Genomic DNA, 15,913 nt, shown 5'->3' with positions numbered 1-15,913 from the left:
GTTATTAACTTACCAGTCTAATTATTCTGTTTATCCTTCCGTGCATTTCCCCCGATCATTACACTGAACCACCCACATACAATACTTATTGAAAAGGTAACCTATTTTTCTGTACTTTTTTTAAACCTACTTCATCAAAAAGGGGACTTTTGTTTCATTAAGCTTCATTGTGGGAAATGAATAAATTCAGCCCACAAAATCCCCCATCTTTATGCACTTTGAGAACACAGGATTGCTCCATATTCTACTCTTATTAATCAAATTTCAAGCAGCAAACCACCACTTTCATCACTTCCTTCTTTTAAATGTTTTGTCAATATATTCCTTTTTGGTTGTTCAATTAGGCTCTGCATGGCATGAATATTCAGCTTTATCATTTATACATTGTGTATGTACCTCATAAAGTTGCCAGAGAACGTATACTTGTGGTGTTCTGCTGCTGTAGCCCACCAGCTTCAAGGTTCGATGTGTTATGTGTTCAGACGTGCTCTTACGCACGCCACTGTGTGGTTATTTGAGTTACTGTCACTTTCCTGTCAGCTTGTGCCATTCTGCTCTGACCTCTCTCATTCACAAAGCTATTTCGTCCACAGAACTGTCACTCACTGCATATTTTCTTTCTTTGCTTTTTGTACTATGCTCTGTAAACACTAGAGACTGTCGTGTGTGAAAATCCCCGGAGATCAGCAGCTTCTTGATTACTCAAACCACCCTGGCTGGCACCAACAGTCATTTCCATAGTCAAAGTCACTTAGATCACATTCCTTCATCATCTGATGTTTGGTGTGAAAGATAACTGAGCCTGTCAGCCACATCAGCATGTTTTTATGCAATGAGTTGCTACCACATGATTAGTTGATTAGATATTTGAATTAAAGAACATGTGTTCACTAATAAAGTGGCCACTGAGTGTACATGGCAGTCACCAGGATTCTGTGTAAACAGATCATTAAATTAATATTGTGTTCATGATGCTCTTTTATTCTTATTATAACACAAAAAGAAATAATTTGGTCATCTTGCTTCATGCTACCTCCTACTGTAATATAATGTTAAGAAGTTAGCATCTCGCAGGCCTCTTGTGACCCTGGCTATTTTGTAAGGGTCATAGCGGCTAAGACTTTGACAAAAAGCATAGAAGCACAAGTATTTCTCACAAGATAAGCTGAGTGGGTGATATTATTCTTGGTATGCGACCCTGTAACTTTAGTCCTTGCTTAAGGACAACTTGTACCATCGTTTGATTAACTGCTGTAAGAAACATAGCGCTTGCTAGATAAGCATTATAACGAATGCTTGTTTCAAGGGTGGAACGCTCTGAGGGGTAAGCCTCATAAGGGTAGTTAAGCTGTTACACGAACAATTTAAGGCTGATAAGTTAAACAATACTCATCTGTTCAGAAACTAAGGGGGTGAACCCACCTGTATCTACGTACATGACTGCATATGTATAAAAAGCACTGTATTTGCTTCAGAAGCCAGAGACCCCCGGAGCAGCCCAAGAGATTGCTTAAGGAGGATTCTCTCTGGTGACTTGCTAATAAAGAGTTAAAGTCACATTAAACATAGTACGTGGTGCCTTTGCTTCGGGTAGATCAAAAGAAGTTTACGACACTACCAGAACAATCAGAATCTAGAGCATGGCTAGAGATGTGTATCACTTGTATGACCTTGTGTATCCTGGACGTGCAAAATAATACAGCAATATCTATATTAGGACCTAATCAACTTCCAGGTGAGGCTCAGGTTCACATGTAGTTCCTCCAACCTTTCCTACTGCATTTGCTGTTCCCAGTAAGGCTTATTCTACATCAGCAAAACCAATTGCAGGCAGAGACTGTTTCACAGAACACCTATGTTCAGACCACAATGGCCATCCAGTTGCAGACCATTGAAAATCCCCTCCCCAGTGCCACACTGACCTGTCCATCTTGGCCTTCTCTACTGCCAGGATGAAGCCCAATGCAAACTGTAGGAGCAACACCTTATATGCTGCCTGGGCAGTCTACTGTGCTATCCAACGGCATGAATATTAAGTTTTCCAATTTTAGATATGCACCCCTCTCACTTTTCTCTTCCTTCACCCTCTCCTTCCTATCCTCTGGCCCTCCCATTTTTGTCCTCTTTTCCATTTGTCCCACTTCTCCCATCTTTGCCCCTCCCCCTTCCTGACTACACCCACCCATTTGACACATAGGATTTTCCCCTATCACCCAGCCTTCGGGTTCCAACTGTGGTTCACCTCTCCTCATTCTCACTTCTTTACTCATCTGAATCCAACTCTGGTAGTGCTCTGTGTCACTATTTATTCACCTCCAGCAACCATCTTCTATTTTTCCACACTCTTTCTTCACCTTGCTCCATATTTTTTCCTCTTTCTTTATCTGCCTCCAAATATCATTCACCTGCCACAATTTTCCAACTCCATTCTCACTCAACCTTCTCAATCCAGCAATCACCCTGATATCCCTTCTTTGCACCCCCTTTCTCCTCTTTATGCTGGCCATCTCCTCACTCTCAGTACTGATTCAGGGCCCCGACCTGAAACATCAGCAATTTCTTTCCTCCTACTGATGCTACTCAGTCTACTGAGTTACTCCAGCAGTAGTTTGTTGTCCCAGATGTCTCTTTGTATCCAATATTCAGTTCAAGCAAAGACAAAAAGTGGATACAGAAATGGTGAACATGGAGACCCTGGAAATCTTCTGTCATTTTGTGTCTGTTACTATAGAAATGGTAAGTAACCATGGTGGAAAAGGTGCTGACTAATGAACTTAAAATTATGCAGCCCTAGATATAGAATTGTTTTAAGTACAAAGGAAACATCAGTTATTTGAGATAATCTTTCCAGAACATTGATGAAACTAACTACCTCATAATACTAGTATGAAGTTCTGAATATAGCCTGTATAATTCCCAATGTAGACTTTAAATAAACATAAATTTTAAAAAGTGTTTTGGTATTTTTTGTGCATAAGTTTTGTTATAAGTAAACCTAATTGTTACTAAGAAGGAGACAGTAAACTCCAAATGCTAAAATCTGAAGCATTAAAAAACTGCTGGAGAGACATTGTCTAGTCTGGAGGAAGACCTCCACTCCAAACACTGACTCACCATTTCTCTCCACAGAAACTGCCTGACTTGATACGTTCTTCCAGCACATATTTTTATCTTGTTTTTTTTTGCACAATTTGTCGATCTGAACCATCTAGAATAAAAATACTACTGAAATATTGAAAATAGTTAGGGAGACCTTATAATTTTGAAATGACTAAGTCCAAAGATGGTTATGAAAGCCTTTTGCAATAATTAAGTTGTTATTTTACTGTTTTATTTTGCTTCCATAAGATATGGAGGACCTAACACATATTTTTCATTATTTAACTTTCTTTCACTGAATGCCCTTACATTATGTAACTTCGTTACGACTGGGAAAAACTTCAAAGGGGAAAAAATGAGTGGTTATGCCATTCTTCATTGTGGAAAAAAACACAAGTTATGCAGATGCCAGTCTCGGAAATACCGCGGGCAAAGTTTGCGGTTTGTGGAGAGCCCACGTTGCGTTGAAGAAAAATGGGTGGCACTGGACAACCCGGAGACAAGCTCGGGCTCCAGCGCCACGAAGCCGCAGCCAACCAAGCGCGAGATCCCTGGTCCCGGCTTGCGAAAGGAAAAGCGCAGTGGCTGACGTACCGGAAAGAAACTTTCGAAATCTCTGTTCATCTCGGCGATGGTCCTGGGCTGCCGGGGTCTGGTTAGTTCTTGCAGAGGCAGCAGTTCCGACTGAGCACGGTAAGTGTAGATTTCGGGCTCGAAACTATTGGCCGAAATTTCTGGGGAAGTTGAGGTATTAATGGCACCGTCTCAGGATACGGATTGGGAACGGGAGGGGTTTCTGAAAGAGAAGGAAAAAAAAATCAGGAATGGTAGTTTAGTTTGGCGCTTTTCACTGTAAATATTTTAAAAGTTGAGAAACTCCGGTGGTCCTGAGGTGTCTGAACCCCGCCAGGGTTCTGTCACCCGGCGGGGTGGTATCAGTAAGGTATATATGGTTATGTATGTGCTCGCCCTTCTACTTCCAGTTAATTTCTGCTCACAATAGATGGGCCGTGCCGTCCCGGTCAACGCCGGCTCATGTTCAGCTACAATGTGGATCACTAATAATTACATCAGTAATGGAGAAGTGCAAGCAAAGCTGTCATTCCAGATCCTCTGTATCCACGGATCCCTAGGAGTTAAACCGATTGTTGCATTTTTAAGGAAGCGTTGAGAGCACTCTTGGTATGTGATAGCAATTACCACGATGAAGTTTGAAGTGTTTGACTCTTGAAATCTAGCGTCAGGTATGTGAGAACTGTGAGTCATAACGCTTCTGCCCGGGTCATGCTTTGAGATGATACTGGTACACTTGATATGCCCAGGGACGTGGAGAATATTGGCTCACAGCTTAGCTGGCACTTCTCCATTACATTGATTTGACCCAATTGCCAGTGTGTGCGGGAGAGTGAGAGTGACTACAACCCTATGTGTCTGGAGAGTGCTGGTTAAGTGGTTTTGATCTTCCAAGACACCTTTCGTCAAATGCCAAGGCTCTAAAAGTTAAGCGGAGGAGATGATAAATTTCATTATTTACTTTTGCCTTCAAGGAGTTTTGGCTCTTGAGAAATGGTAAGTGCTCCATACCTTACAGGATTACAGGATATTGTCCTGGATCTTTATTGCAAGAGTGCTGTTCACCCCAGCAGAGACCACTAGTCATACAGAAATGTCCATTTTGTTCATGTTCATCTGCTGCGTTTAGAAGGAGCTGTGTTGTTTTAAGATTCCTCGATCAAACATTGAATGGGGAAGAAATGTGATATAAGTGACTTTGACCATGAAATGATTGTTAGTGTCAGATTATTGGGGTGGTGTCAGTAACTCAGAAACTGAAGATCTCTTAGGATTTTCATGCACAACAGTCTCTAGAGTTTACAGAGAATGGTGCAAAACATACAAAAAAAAATCCAGTGAGTGGTAGTTCTGAGGATGAAAACACCTTTTTAATGAGAGAGCTCAGGGGAGAATGGGCAGACTGGTTCAAGCTGACGGGAAGGTGACAGTAAGTCAAATAACCATGCACAACAGTGGTGTGCAGAAGAGCATCTCAGAATGCACAACATATTGAACCTTGAAGTGGATGGGCTACAGCAGCAGGAGACCACAAATATACACTCAATGGCTGCTTTATTAGGTACAGGACATACTCAAATAAAGTGGCCACTGAGAGCAACACACATCAAAGTTGCTGGTGAACGCAGCAGGGCAGGCAGCATCTCTAGGAAGAGGTACAGTTGACGTTTCAGGCCGAGACCCTTCGTCAGGACTAACTGAAGGAAGAGTGAGTAAGGGATTTGAAAGTTGGAGGGGGAGGGGGAGATCCAAAATGATAGGAGAAGACAGGAGGGGGAGGGATGGAGCCAAGAGCTGGACAGGTGATAGGCAAAAGGGGATACGAGAGGATCATGGGACAGGAGATCCGGGAAGAAAGACAAGGGGGGGGGACCCAGAGGATGGGCAAGAGGTATATTCAGAGGGACAGAGGGAGAAAAAGGAGAGTGAGAGAAAGAATGTGTGCATAAAAATAAGTAACAGATGGGGTACGAGGGGGAGGTGGGGCCTAGCGGAAGTTAGAGAAGTCGATGTTCATGCCATCAGGTTGGAGGCTACCCAGACGGAATATAAGGTGTTGTTCCTCCAACCTGAGTGTGGCTTCATCTTTAAAGTAGAGGAGGCCGTGGATAGACATGTCAGAATGGGAATGGGATGTGGAATTAAAATGTGTGGCCACTGGGAGATCCTGCTTTCTCTGGCGGACAGAGCGTAGATGTTCAGCAAAGCGGTCTCCCAGTCTGCGTCGGGTCTCGCCAATATATAAAAGGCCACATCGGGAGCACCGGACGCAGTATATCACCCCCGTCGACTCACAGGTGAAGTGTTGCCTCACCTGGAAGGACTGTTTGAGGCCCTGAATGGTGGTAAGGGAGGAAGTGTAAGGGCATGTGTAGCACTTGTTCCGCTTACACGGATAAGTGCCAGGAGGGAGATCAGTGGGGAGGGATGGGGGAGACGAATGGACAAGGGAGTTGTGTAGGGAGCGATCCCTGCGGAATGCAGGAGAGGGGGGGAGGGAAAGATGTGCTTAGTGGTGGGATCCCGTTGGAGGTGGCGGAAGTTACGGAGAATAATATGTTGGACCCAGAGGCTGGTGGGGTGGTAGGTGAGGACCAGGGGAACCCTATTCCTAGTGGGGTGGCGGGAGGATGGAGTGAGAGCAGATGTACGTGAAATGGGGGAGAGCAGAGTTGATAGTGGAGGAAGGGAAGCCCCTTTCTTTAAAAAATGAAGACATCTCCCTCGTCCTAGAATGAAAAGCCTCATCCTGAGAGCAGATGCGGCAGAGACGGAGGAATTGCGAGAAGGGGATGGCGTTTTTGCAAGAGACAGGGTGAGAAGAGGAATAGTTCAGATATCTGTGAGAGTCAGTAGGCTTATAGTAGACATCAGTGGATAAGCTGTCTCCAGAGACAGAGACAGAAAGATCTAGAAAGGGGAGGGAGGTGTCGGAAATGGACCAGGTAAACTTGAGGGCAGGGTGAAAGTTGGAGGCAAAGTTAATAAAGTCAACGAGTTCTGCATGCGTGCAGGAAGCAGCGCCAATGCAGTCGTCGATGTAGCGAAGGAAAAGTGGGGGACAGATACCAGAATAGGCATGGAACATAAATTGTTCCACAAACACAACAAAAAGGCAGGCATAGCTAGGACCCATACGGGTGCCCATAGCTACACCTTTAGTTTGGAGGAAGTGGGAGGAGCCAAAGGAGAAATTATTAAGAGTAAGGACTAATTCCGCTAGACGGAGCAGAGTGGTGGTAGAGGGGAACTGATTAGGTCTGGAATCCAAAAAGAAGCGTAGAGCTTTGAGACCTTCCTGATGGGGGATTCTGAGGCAACATCCTGCTGTATCTCTTCTGAGCTTTCCCTATTGATACCATGTCCTTTCTGTAGTATGATGACCAGAATTGTGCACAGTATTCTAAATGCAGTATAACCAATATTTTGTACAATTACAAAAATGTTAAACCATTTCTTTAGGGATGGCTGTAGTACACCTCTGAAGTTGCTGAATTTTTCTTTACGTCGACTGTAAGGAAAAGGAGAAGTCTGATGATATGATGGGAACTAGGCTGTAAAGGCCAGATTTGTGCCCTGGCAGAATGTGATGTTAACCCTATGTTGCCCAGTCTTTGTCTGAGTGCTGGAAATAGGTAGGTGAGCTGTACTATGTTTATTATAATCCATGGTATCAATGTGTTCTTTGATTCAGCAGAGTATTTATCATAAAATATTGTATGATTCTCTCACTATTATAAATATGGGACGATTATTTCTCGGCAAAAGATTAGTTTAGTGTTGAGTGATAATCTGCAAGACAAAGACTGCAGTTTCTCCTTCCATGTTGGTTGTAATATAACTACAAATTAAAATGATTTCAAGTGGACTACTGGCCTCCAACATTGAAAGACAAATGTGCTTTTTAAAAGATTTTTTGCCAGTTTTGGAATAAGAACACAGATAGAGACTTACGCCATTTAATCTATCAAGCCTCCTCTGTCATTCATTGGAAATATTGCTGATTTAGCTTTGTCTTGCCTGTTTATTCCCTGCGTACTTTAATACAAAGGGTTAACAGGAGTTTGTCAGTTCCAGATTTAAGATGAACAGTTCCAAATTTGGAATAGCTCCCTGATTTTATATAGACAATAGACAATAGGTGCAGGAGTAGGCCATTCGGCCCTTTGAGTCAGCACCACCATTCGCTATGATCATAGCTGATCATCCATAATCAGTACCCTGTTCCTGCCTTCTCCCCATATCCCTTGACTCCGCTATCTTTAAGAGCTCTATCTAAATCTTTCTTGAAAGCATCCAGAGAATTGGCCTCCACTGCCCTCTGAGGCAGAGCATTCCACAGATCCACAACTCCCTGGGTGAAAAGGTTTTTCCTCAACTCCGTTCTAAATGGCCTACCCCTTATTTTTAAACTGTTGCCGCTGGTTCTGGACTCCCCCAACATCGGGAACATGTTTGTATATGTTTCAATCAGATCCCCTCTCATCCTTCCAAATTCCAGTGTTTACAAGCCCAGTCGCTCGAATCTTTCAATATGTGACAGTCCCACTATCCTGGGAATTAACCTCGTGAACCTATGCTGCACTCCCTCAATAGCAAGCGTTTTCTTGCATGTATGGCAGACTAGACTTCCAGCCTCTGTTCTGGGGTCTGAGACTCCAAACAGCAAAAATAGTTTCTTTATTCTGTCAGTGCTCCTTCAACTTGACAAGATTGACCAGATGACCCTTTAAGCCTAAACATTCTGGGGAATACAATAGTAGTTTCCATAACTAACTCTGTAATGTAACCTTAAAATCCAAGCATAACTCTGTGTTTTATATTCTTCCTCATAATTCCACAACTATTGGATGGTATCCACTGTATATAAACGTATGAGTATTATAACTGTTTGATTATACACCCTTCTAGAAGACACATTTGTATGTGGTCTTGTATAATGTTGAACAAAAATGAACTGAAAAAGCAAGCGTGTTTATTATAAGCAACACACATAAAAATTGCTGGTGAACGCAGCAGGCATTAATTATAATTTGTAAGCATGGCAACTTCTGTTTCTTTGGAGTAAACAAGAAAGAAGTTCTCACAGGCAATTGGAATATAACCAAATGGGCAAGCTGCCAACATTAAAAACCAAATGTATGCCTTTGTGTTATGGCTGAGAAATTTTCTTTCTGCCTTATTTTCTTTCAAAGCATCAGAGGGTGGGGAGAGGGGGGAAGATAGACATGATATTACAAGTTAATAATCTTTTTTGTGATGTCATGTGGCCCGCAATTAAACATTACACAATAATGTTCTTTAGTTTATGTCTCATATTCCTAAAGAAAATAAGAGAACACTTGCGAGTCTACATTTAAGGCAATTAAAAAGTGAAGTGGAAACAATATGGTCTTGTTGCTGTTAAGTACAAGACTGTTTCCTTCCTGATATTCCTCCAGTATGTTCTTGTTTGCTGCGTCAACAAAACTTTAGCCATTGAAACAAGTCATAAGAACTGTCAAAATTTTGCAGAAGCTGTAGAATGGGCTAGCTTGGTTAATTTGCAGCTCTTGTTTTGTCCTCCTAGATTAGAGATTGGGGAATCCATCACCAGTTTTCAGGGATGTTTCTCTTTGCTATTCAGGATAGCAGGCAAGGAGCATGGCTATTGACTGGGCAGGCAAAAAGCAACATAGCCAAGAGGAAGTGGTTTTAATCTGTACTGTTACCCAAACAGGATACTAGCTATTTCAGGACACATGGGAAGCAGATGCTGGAATCTTGAGCAATAAAACAAATGAGTCCAGATAAAGAGACTCCCATATAAACTTTGACTGTCCATCTCACTCCACAGATGCTGTCTGACTCACCAATTTGATTTAAGGCTAGGAGAGAGTGAAATTGAGAACTGCCTTTTCAATTGATGAATCGTCTTGAGCTCCACCTATCTACTACTATCAGTATCCAGGGTTTATCAGGAAACAATAAAAAAAATCCAACCATTTTAATAAACTGTCTTCCCTCAATGGGATTACAATTTACCGAATTGCTAGATTTAGTAAATTGGTAGATCTGTTTACTAAATCAAGTAAATTACAGAAAACTGGTTCAACATCTTAATCATTCAACAGTTACAAATTTTAATATTTACTCTTGCATTTCTCCCAAATAGAGTCCACACTTTGGGAACTTATGGATATTAAGGGCTATGAGTTTTTAGAATTCTCTAATCTATGGAGTTTTGAGATGATAGAGTTTAGGCTTGTGCTTGATAGATTTTTTTTGACATGAAGATCTCAGAGGAGATGGGGATTAAGCAGGAAAGTTGGATTGAGTGAAGGACGAGCATAATCCAGTTAACAGATGCCAATTGCAGATCATGTATGACCTACGCCTGGTCATTTTCCTTACATTCTTAAACTGTTTGTGTTTTGCTGGACTTTCTGAGTATGCAGTTCTTAACAGAATAATGGCTGAAGAGAGTGATAGTGCTTGAACTAAATTGTGTTATCTTTTTGGGGTGTTTGATAACATAAATTGTTTGGATATACTGTAACTTTGACCATAAAAGCAGCACAATACCGACCTGGTACTGTACTTAAAAGAACCTTGTTCTTATAAATATAGTTTGTTGTATGAAGAGCGTTTGACTGCTCTGGGCCTGTATTCACTAGAGTTCAGAAGAATGAGGTGTCACCTCATTGAAACTAATCGATTGGTGAAAGGTTTCGATAGAGTGGATGTGGAGAGGATGTTTCCTGTGGGAGAGTCTAAGACCAGAGGACGCGGCCTTAGAATACAGATAAGGAATTTTTTTTAGCTAGAGAGTGGTGAGTATATGGAATTCTTTGCCACAGGCAGCTGCGGAGGCCAAGTCTTTATGTATATTTAAGGCAGTGGTTGATAGATTCTTGATTGGTCAGGGCATGAAGGGATATGGAGGGAAGGCAAGAGAATAGGACTGAGGGGAAAATTGAATCAGCCATGGTGAAATGGCGGAGCAGACTTGATGGGCCAAATGACTTAATTCTGCTCCCATACAGTAACATGCAAAAGTTTGAGCACCTCGGTCAAAATTTCTGTTACTGTGAATAGTTAAGTGAGTAGAAGATGAACTGATCTTCAAAAGTCATAAAGTTAAAGTTGAAACATTTTTTCAACATCTTAGGCAAGGTTAGTATATTATTTTCATTTTGTACAATTTTAGAGTGGAAAAAAAGGAAAGGAGCACCATGCAAAAGTTTGGGCACCCCAAGGGATTTGAGCTCTCAGATAACTTTTACCAAGGTCTCAGACCTTAATTAGCGTGTTAGGGCTATGGCTTGTTCACAGTCATCGTTAGGAAAGGCCAGGTGAAGCAAATTTCAAAGCTTTATAAATTTTGACCAGGGGTGCCCAAACTTTTACATGCCACTGTATCTTATGGTCTAGGTATGTAGTAGGAAATTGTTCCTATTTATGCATCCTGTGGCTTTTTTCCTGGCTGGTGGCCTTGTATGCTAAGTGATACTGGTGCAGGAGGTGGAGGAGCTGCCTTAGCTACCGAAACTGCAGTTCAGTCCTGACCACAAGTTGTGCATTTTGCATATTCTTCCAGTGGCCGTGTGGGTTTCCCCATATTAGTTTGGTTTCCTTCCACATGCTAAATATGTGATGGTTAGTAGATGAAATGCCTACTGTAAGTTACCCCCAGTGAGGCAGGGTGGTTTGAGAATTGGGTGTAGAGTTGATGGCTATGTATGATGGAATAGATTTCAGGAAAACAATGAAGGAATGGACTGATGGGATTGTTTTTTAAACTAGCATAATGGGAAGGCATCAGCCTATTGAGTGTATGTCACGAGAATAAATATGGGAAAGGAAAGTACATTAAAAATGAAAGTTTAATCCCACTTCAATTTCATATGACTGTCTTATATAAAGTGTTTCCAAAACATTAGTACAATCAGAAATATCTGTTAAAATCAAGATGGTTAGATGTATAGTTATCATTTCTGTAAAATATCATGTGAAAGGTAACCACCTCACAGATGGTGCAGATTTTGTGGTAATCATTGTGGTACTTGCTAACATTTACTTGGGCCAATAGTAGCTAGTAGTTTTTTGGCAGTAATTAGGATTTATCTCCTACATTTTTACACTTATTCAATGGTGTTCATAATTTATATACAGTATTTCAATTTTTGTAAATACTACATTGGAAAATAGAAGTTTATTAGTTCTATATTTCAATTGTTTTGTAATTATCAAACTGGCTCTATTGCAGAACTTTCAGGTCACTAAGAAGATAATAGTTTTAAGTGCTGCACCCACATATATATATATATAAATGGAAATTGCTCCTCCTTTGGATGCCTTTTGGTAGCAGTGGTATCTTCCGTTGCAGCTGCCTGATGGTTGTGGTGGTCCTACACTAGTTGCAAAGGGTTTGACTTTCTGTTGGTTGCATCAGTATCATATAGGCAGAATCACCACACAAACATCATAAAATTTTAAACAGAGAGGAGTTGTCCCAAAGCTACTTATCACAATCAATTTTTTATTAATTAATTCACTTGAATGAGATGGGTCAGCAACTGATCACTTCCAGATTTTGGATGATTCCACTGAATATGCAAGCTATAAAAATTTCTCAACTTGCATTAATTTTCTTCAGTACCACTCTTAAGTTTTTTGTTAAAGGCTCTTATGTAATTATTTTCCAAGTTAATTTGAATAATTTACATCAATGGGAGTATTAAATGATTTATTTGGTTATCTCAATTTACTTATAGTAGTCATTCTTAAGTGGGAAACTGGGTATCAGTATAAAAAGCCCATTTCCAGAGCCAGTAGCTTATCATTCTGTAATACATCAATCATAGATTTTTAGAGGCAACTGTTCTGCCTAATTTTTGGAGTATAATGCATACTTTAAATACAAAACCCAATTTATCCAGTACAATATTGATTATCCAGTGGATTCTGGTTAATTGGGCCATTAGTTAATTAGGACTGTCACTTATTTGGGACAACTCTTAAAGAACAAAAACTAAATTGAAAAATTAGTTGTTTAACAGAGGAAGGAGACAGCTTAATAGAGGAAGGAGATAGTTGCGAACAGTTTCTAAATAGTGTTGGTCATGTGAACTTGCATGGCTATAAGACTCTACATCGTGTTTAGAGTGATAAATTTTTAAAAAGTGCAAGTTGCATGTGTTTATGTTCAAAAAGCAATGAATTTTATCACTGATAGTTGACGAGAAATTATCAGTAAGGCCATTCAGAACTGTTTTGCTCGCTGCAGTTTCAAGCACTCAGGCTTGGAGATGCCAGAAACGGCCGTGAGTGAAAATGGAACTATTTCACAGCTTCAACAAGTTAGGAATTATGAAGGTATCAACCATCATCTTGAATGTTACAATGAAAATTAAGATTTGGGGGATGTAATTGTCTAAAATATTGTATGAAGGCTGACCATTATCTGCACTAGGTGTCTGCGCTGATTTTGTTCATTTACAGTCAATCAAAAGAACAGGGCAGATGAATTTCTCTGTCACTATTTATTAGTTTTATAGTACTGTGTAAGAATTGACAGTGTTCTAATTTGTTCTGTATTTCATTTAAATTCATCAATGGTTACTCAGTTAAATAGTAATTTTTATATACATTTTAACTATTTCCATTAAACTTTGTCTAATTGGGACAGCTGCTTAATTGGGTCAAAATGTACCAGTCCTGATGTGTCCCAATTAAGCAGAATCCAGTGTATTTGTACACAGTTTCCCACTGATATCCATAGTTGAAATGCTACAGCAAAATGTTAAATACCAAGATGGGAAGGCGTCTTTATTTTTCCATTTTTCCACAATTCTGTAGCATTCTTTCATTGAAGGAAGTATTTCGTTCAATAGGATACCACAACATTAACATAGCAGATAGGTTGCATACTCTTACCCGCTAGAGACCGAGCACATACTTTGCTCTTATACACCCTATCCTCGTTATATGTGAGGGATACGTTCCTCGAAGTTGACACATAATGTGAAATCACATAATGTGAATAATTATTTAAATGGAGAAAATAGGGATGCATTCCAGAGGGCTTCCTAAAAATGTTTTATCTGTAATTTATTCACATTTTTATACCAATATGACACAAAAGCTGTACTACAAGACAACATTTGTATTATATTTAATCAATTTAAGGTAATATTCAATGTAATAAATCATAGAAAGTTAACATCCTCTGGTGTACAGTACTCACCAACAGTGGCAGATTTGTTCACTCCGGGAGATGAGTGGTTGTTGTGGTGTTGGGCAGCTTTACACGGATAAGGTGGATGGTTGTGGTCGTCAGTTTACTATCAAGCACAACAAGGGGTGAAGGAAGACTCACAGAACTCTTAGAACTGCTGGCAGCAGAAGATTACTGCTATTTGCATAAAGTGGTGAGGGTTGTTTGCTTGGCAGCATTTTGTTTCTCAGCATAAATTTTCATGTAGGGAAGAAGGGTTGACGGCAGGGAACGACTGAAATGCTGACTGCATTCTAAACTTGGGTTCATGTCCATTGCCATTTGTGCCAAGTGTTCCGACTTCCACCATTCCCTCACCGTTGGTAAACTCCCGGGATTTTCAAAATCGTCTGTTGCTTGCAGCATCTGAGAGATAGTTTGCTGTAAAAAAAAATACGTACGCCTTGAATGTGGATCACACCAGTTGAGTGGTTGAATCAGTGATGTTGTGTTAGGCGGTGGGAAACGCACTGTTATGTTAGGATGAATGCTGTCCAAATGTTTAGGACGTGCTGGCGCATTGTCATGCAACAAAAGAACTTTAAAGGCAAGATTCTATTCCCAGCAGTAGCGTCCCAGAGCTGTGTTACTTTCAGCTGATGCCGCGCTGTTTATAATTTCCAACTTTCTTTCAAGTGTTAAAATGGTTCTCTGCCGCTCGGCTGATGGCGCAGGACATGACATCGGACGCTTAGGAGGCATAGTTAAATATTTCAAGCACAAAATCACTGCACCGTAGCTAAAACCGACAAAAGTTTAAGATCGCGCATCCACACCTTGCCAAAACCAATGTGAGAGTGGCGGGAATGAAATTGTGAGGCTCGCGCGCCTGACTTGTAATGGCGGGAAAGCAGTGCTTCTCGTCCCAACAGTGAGACTGTGAGGTGTGCGCACGTGACTTGTATTGGCGGGAAGGCAGTGCTGCTCACATATCTGTGCGTTTTGGACGCATATAATGAGACGTTGGTAGAAATAGGTCCTCACATAACTCTGAATCCGCATAGTCTGAAGACGCATATAACGAGGATAGAGTGTACTTTGTCTATGATGCAATCTGTTTAAAATTGATCTTTGGAGAATGAGAAAACTCAGTGCTGGGGGAAAGGAAGTCCATGTTTGTTTTGGCTCAAAAACCTATACATCATGCAAGCTTGATAAAGGAAACATTATAAAATTTAGCTCACTAAATGTGAATCAGTAACTGTGTCCATGTTAGGAAAAAAACCATATAGGTAATAAACTAAGGGAGATCAGATATGCTGGAGGAGTTCTCGTGCTTAGTCTGCATAATTGCATAATGTGGTAGTTATTTAACAGGAAAGCTGTGAGTAACCACGTTTGCATGAGTGGCTCCATTTCAGATTCCTCCAATGGAGATCCATTGATTTGGAAACATGAGCTGTAAGTACACGATCGTTCGGTCCAGACTTTTGCTTTGTCTTGCAGTAAACAGAAGTGTGTAGGTATGATGATGGTTGACAGTAGTTGCACAATGTTCATAGGTGGAGGGCTATACTGGCAAACCAAATCAATACTGGTGGCCACTCAAGTGAAAAATTGTTTATGTCATTCACATAATAACGAGACACACACATATCTAGCCATGTTTAAATGGCACAGGTGCTGGAATTTATAATGCCTTAGAATTCATTTGGTGACTAAGCAGTAGTATAGGATTATTACTTATGATTTGTTTGAAATTAGTTTTAGATTCAACCATCCAGAAGACTGAATTGTCATTTCAGTCTATGTCAAAACAATCCTGTCATTGACTTTACAACAGATAAAGTTTTATAAGTGCAATTAAATGCAAATTATTAGTGCAATATAAATTTTCCACTTTACACCTCAACATTTTTAGTTTTCAAATTTAATTTTTGTGTTATTGGTCAGTTCATCTATTGATCACACAAAAAGCTTTGCTTCCAATCTAGCTGCTGAAACTTGAAATGTGGTATGTAATTCAAGCTGTCCCCCACCCCA

At 40.6% G+C, this 15,913-nt stretch overlaps 1 protein-coding gene and 1 long non-coding RNA gene across 3 annotated transcripts in view; one reads left to right on the top strand and one right to left on the bottom strand.

Moving 5' to 3' along the window:
* Positions 1–2,775: 2,775 nt before the first annotated feature.
* LOC140200234 (uncharacterized) lies at positions 2,776–14,920 on the bottom strand. Its single transcript, XR_011886579.1, has 3 exons — positions 14,707–14,920; positions 13,901–14,311; positions 2,776–3,895 (listed from the first exon to the last, which is right to left on the bottom strand). It is a non-coding gene; the product is annotated as an uncharacterized lncRNA (long non-coding RNA).
* The window catches only part of LOC140200233 (interleukin-1 receptor type 1-like), a 66,459-nt gene continuing 54,234 nt past the window's right edge, over positions 3,689–15,913 (top strand). Inside the window, exons 1-2 of one of the 2 annotated variants that reach the window (XM_072263245.1) lie at positions 3,707–3,792; positions 7,135–7,307. In XM_072263245.1, coding sequence (XP_072119346.1) covers positions 7,273–7,307 — 35 coding nt within the window. In that variant the 5' untranslated portion in view covers positions 3,707–3,792; positions 7,135–7,272. Of the gene's footprint in view, positions 3,793–7,134; positions 7,308–15,913 lie in introns of both variants that reach the window. The other variant, XM_072263246.1, reaches the window with a different exon arrangement.

The sequence above is a fragment of the Mobula birostris genome, chromosome 7, assembly GCF_030028105.1.
Source record: "Mobula birostris isolate sMobBir1 chromosome 7, sMobBir1.hap1, whole genome shotgun sequence".
NCBI classification, from domain to species: Eukaryota; Metazoa; Chordata; class Chondrichthyes; order Myliobatiformes; family Myliobatidae; genus Mobula; species Mobula birostris.
This window is presented reverse-complemented; position numbering and strand designations above follow the sequence as displayed.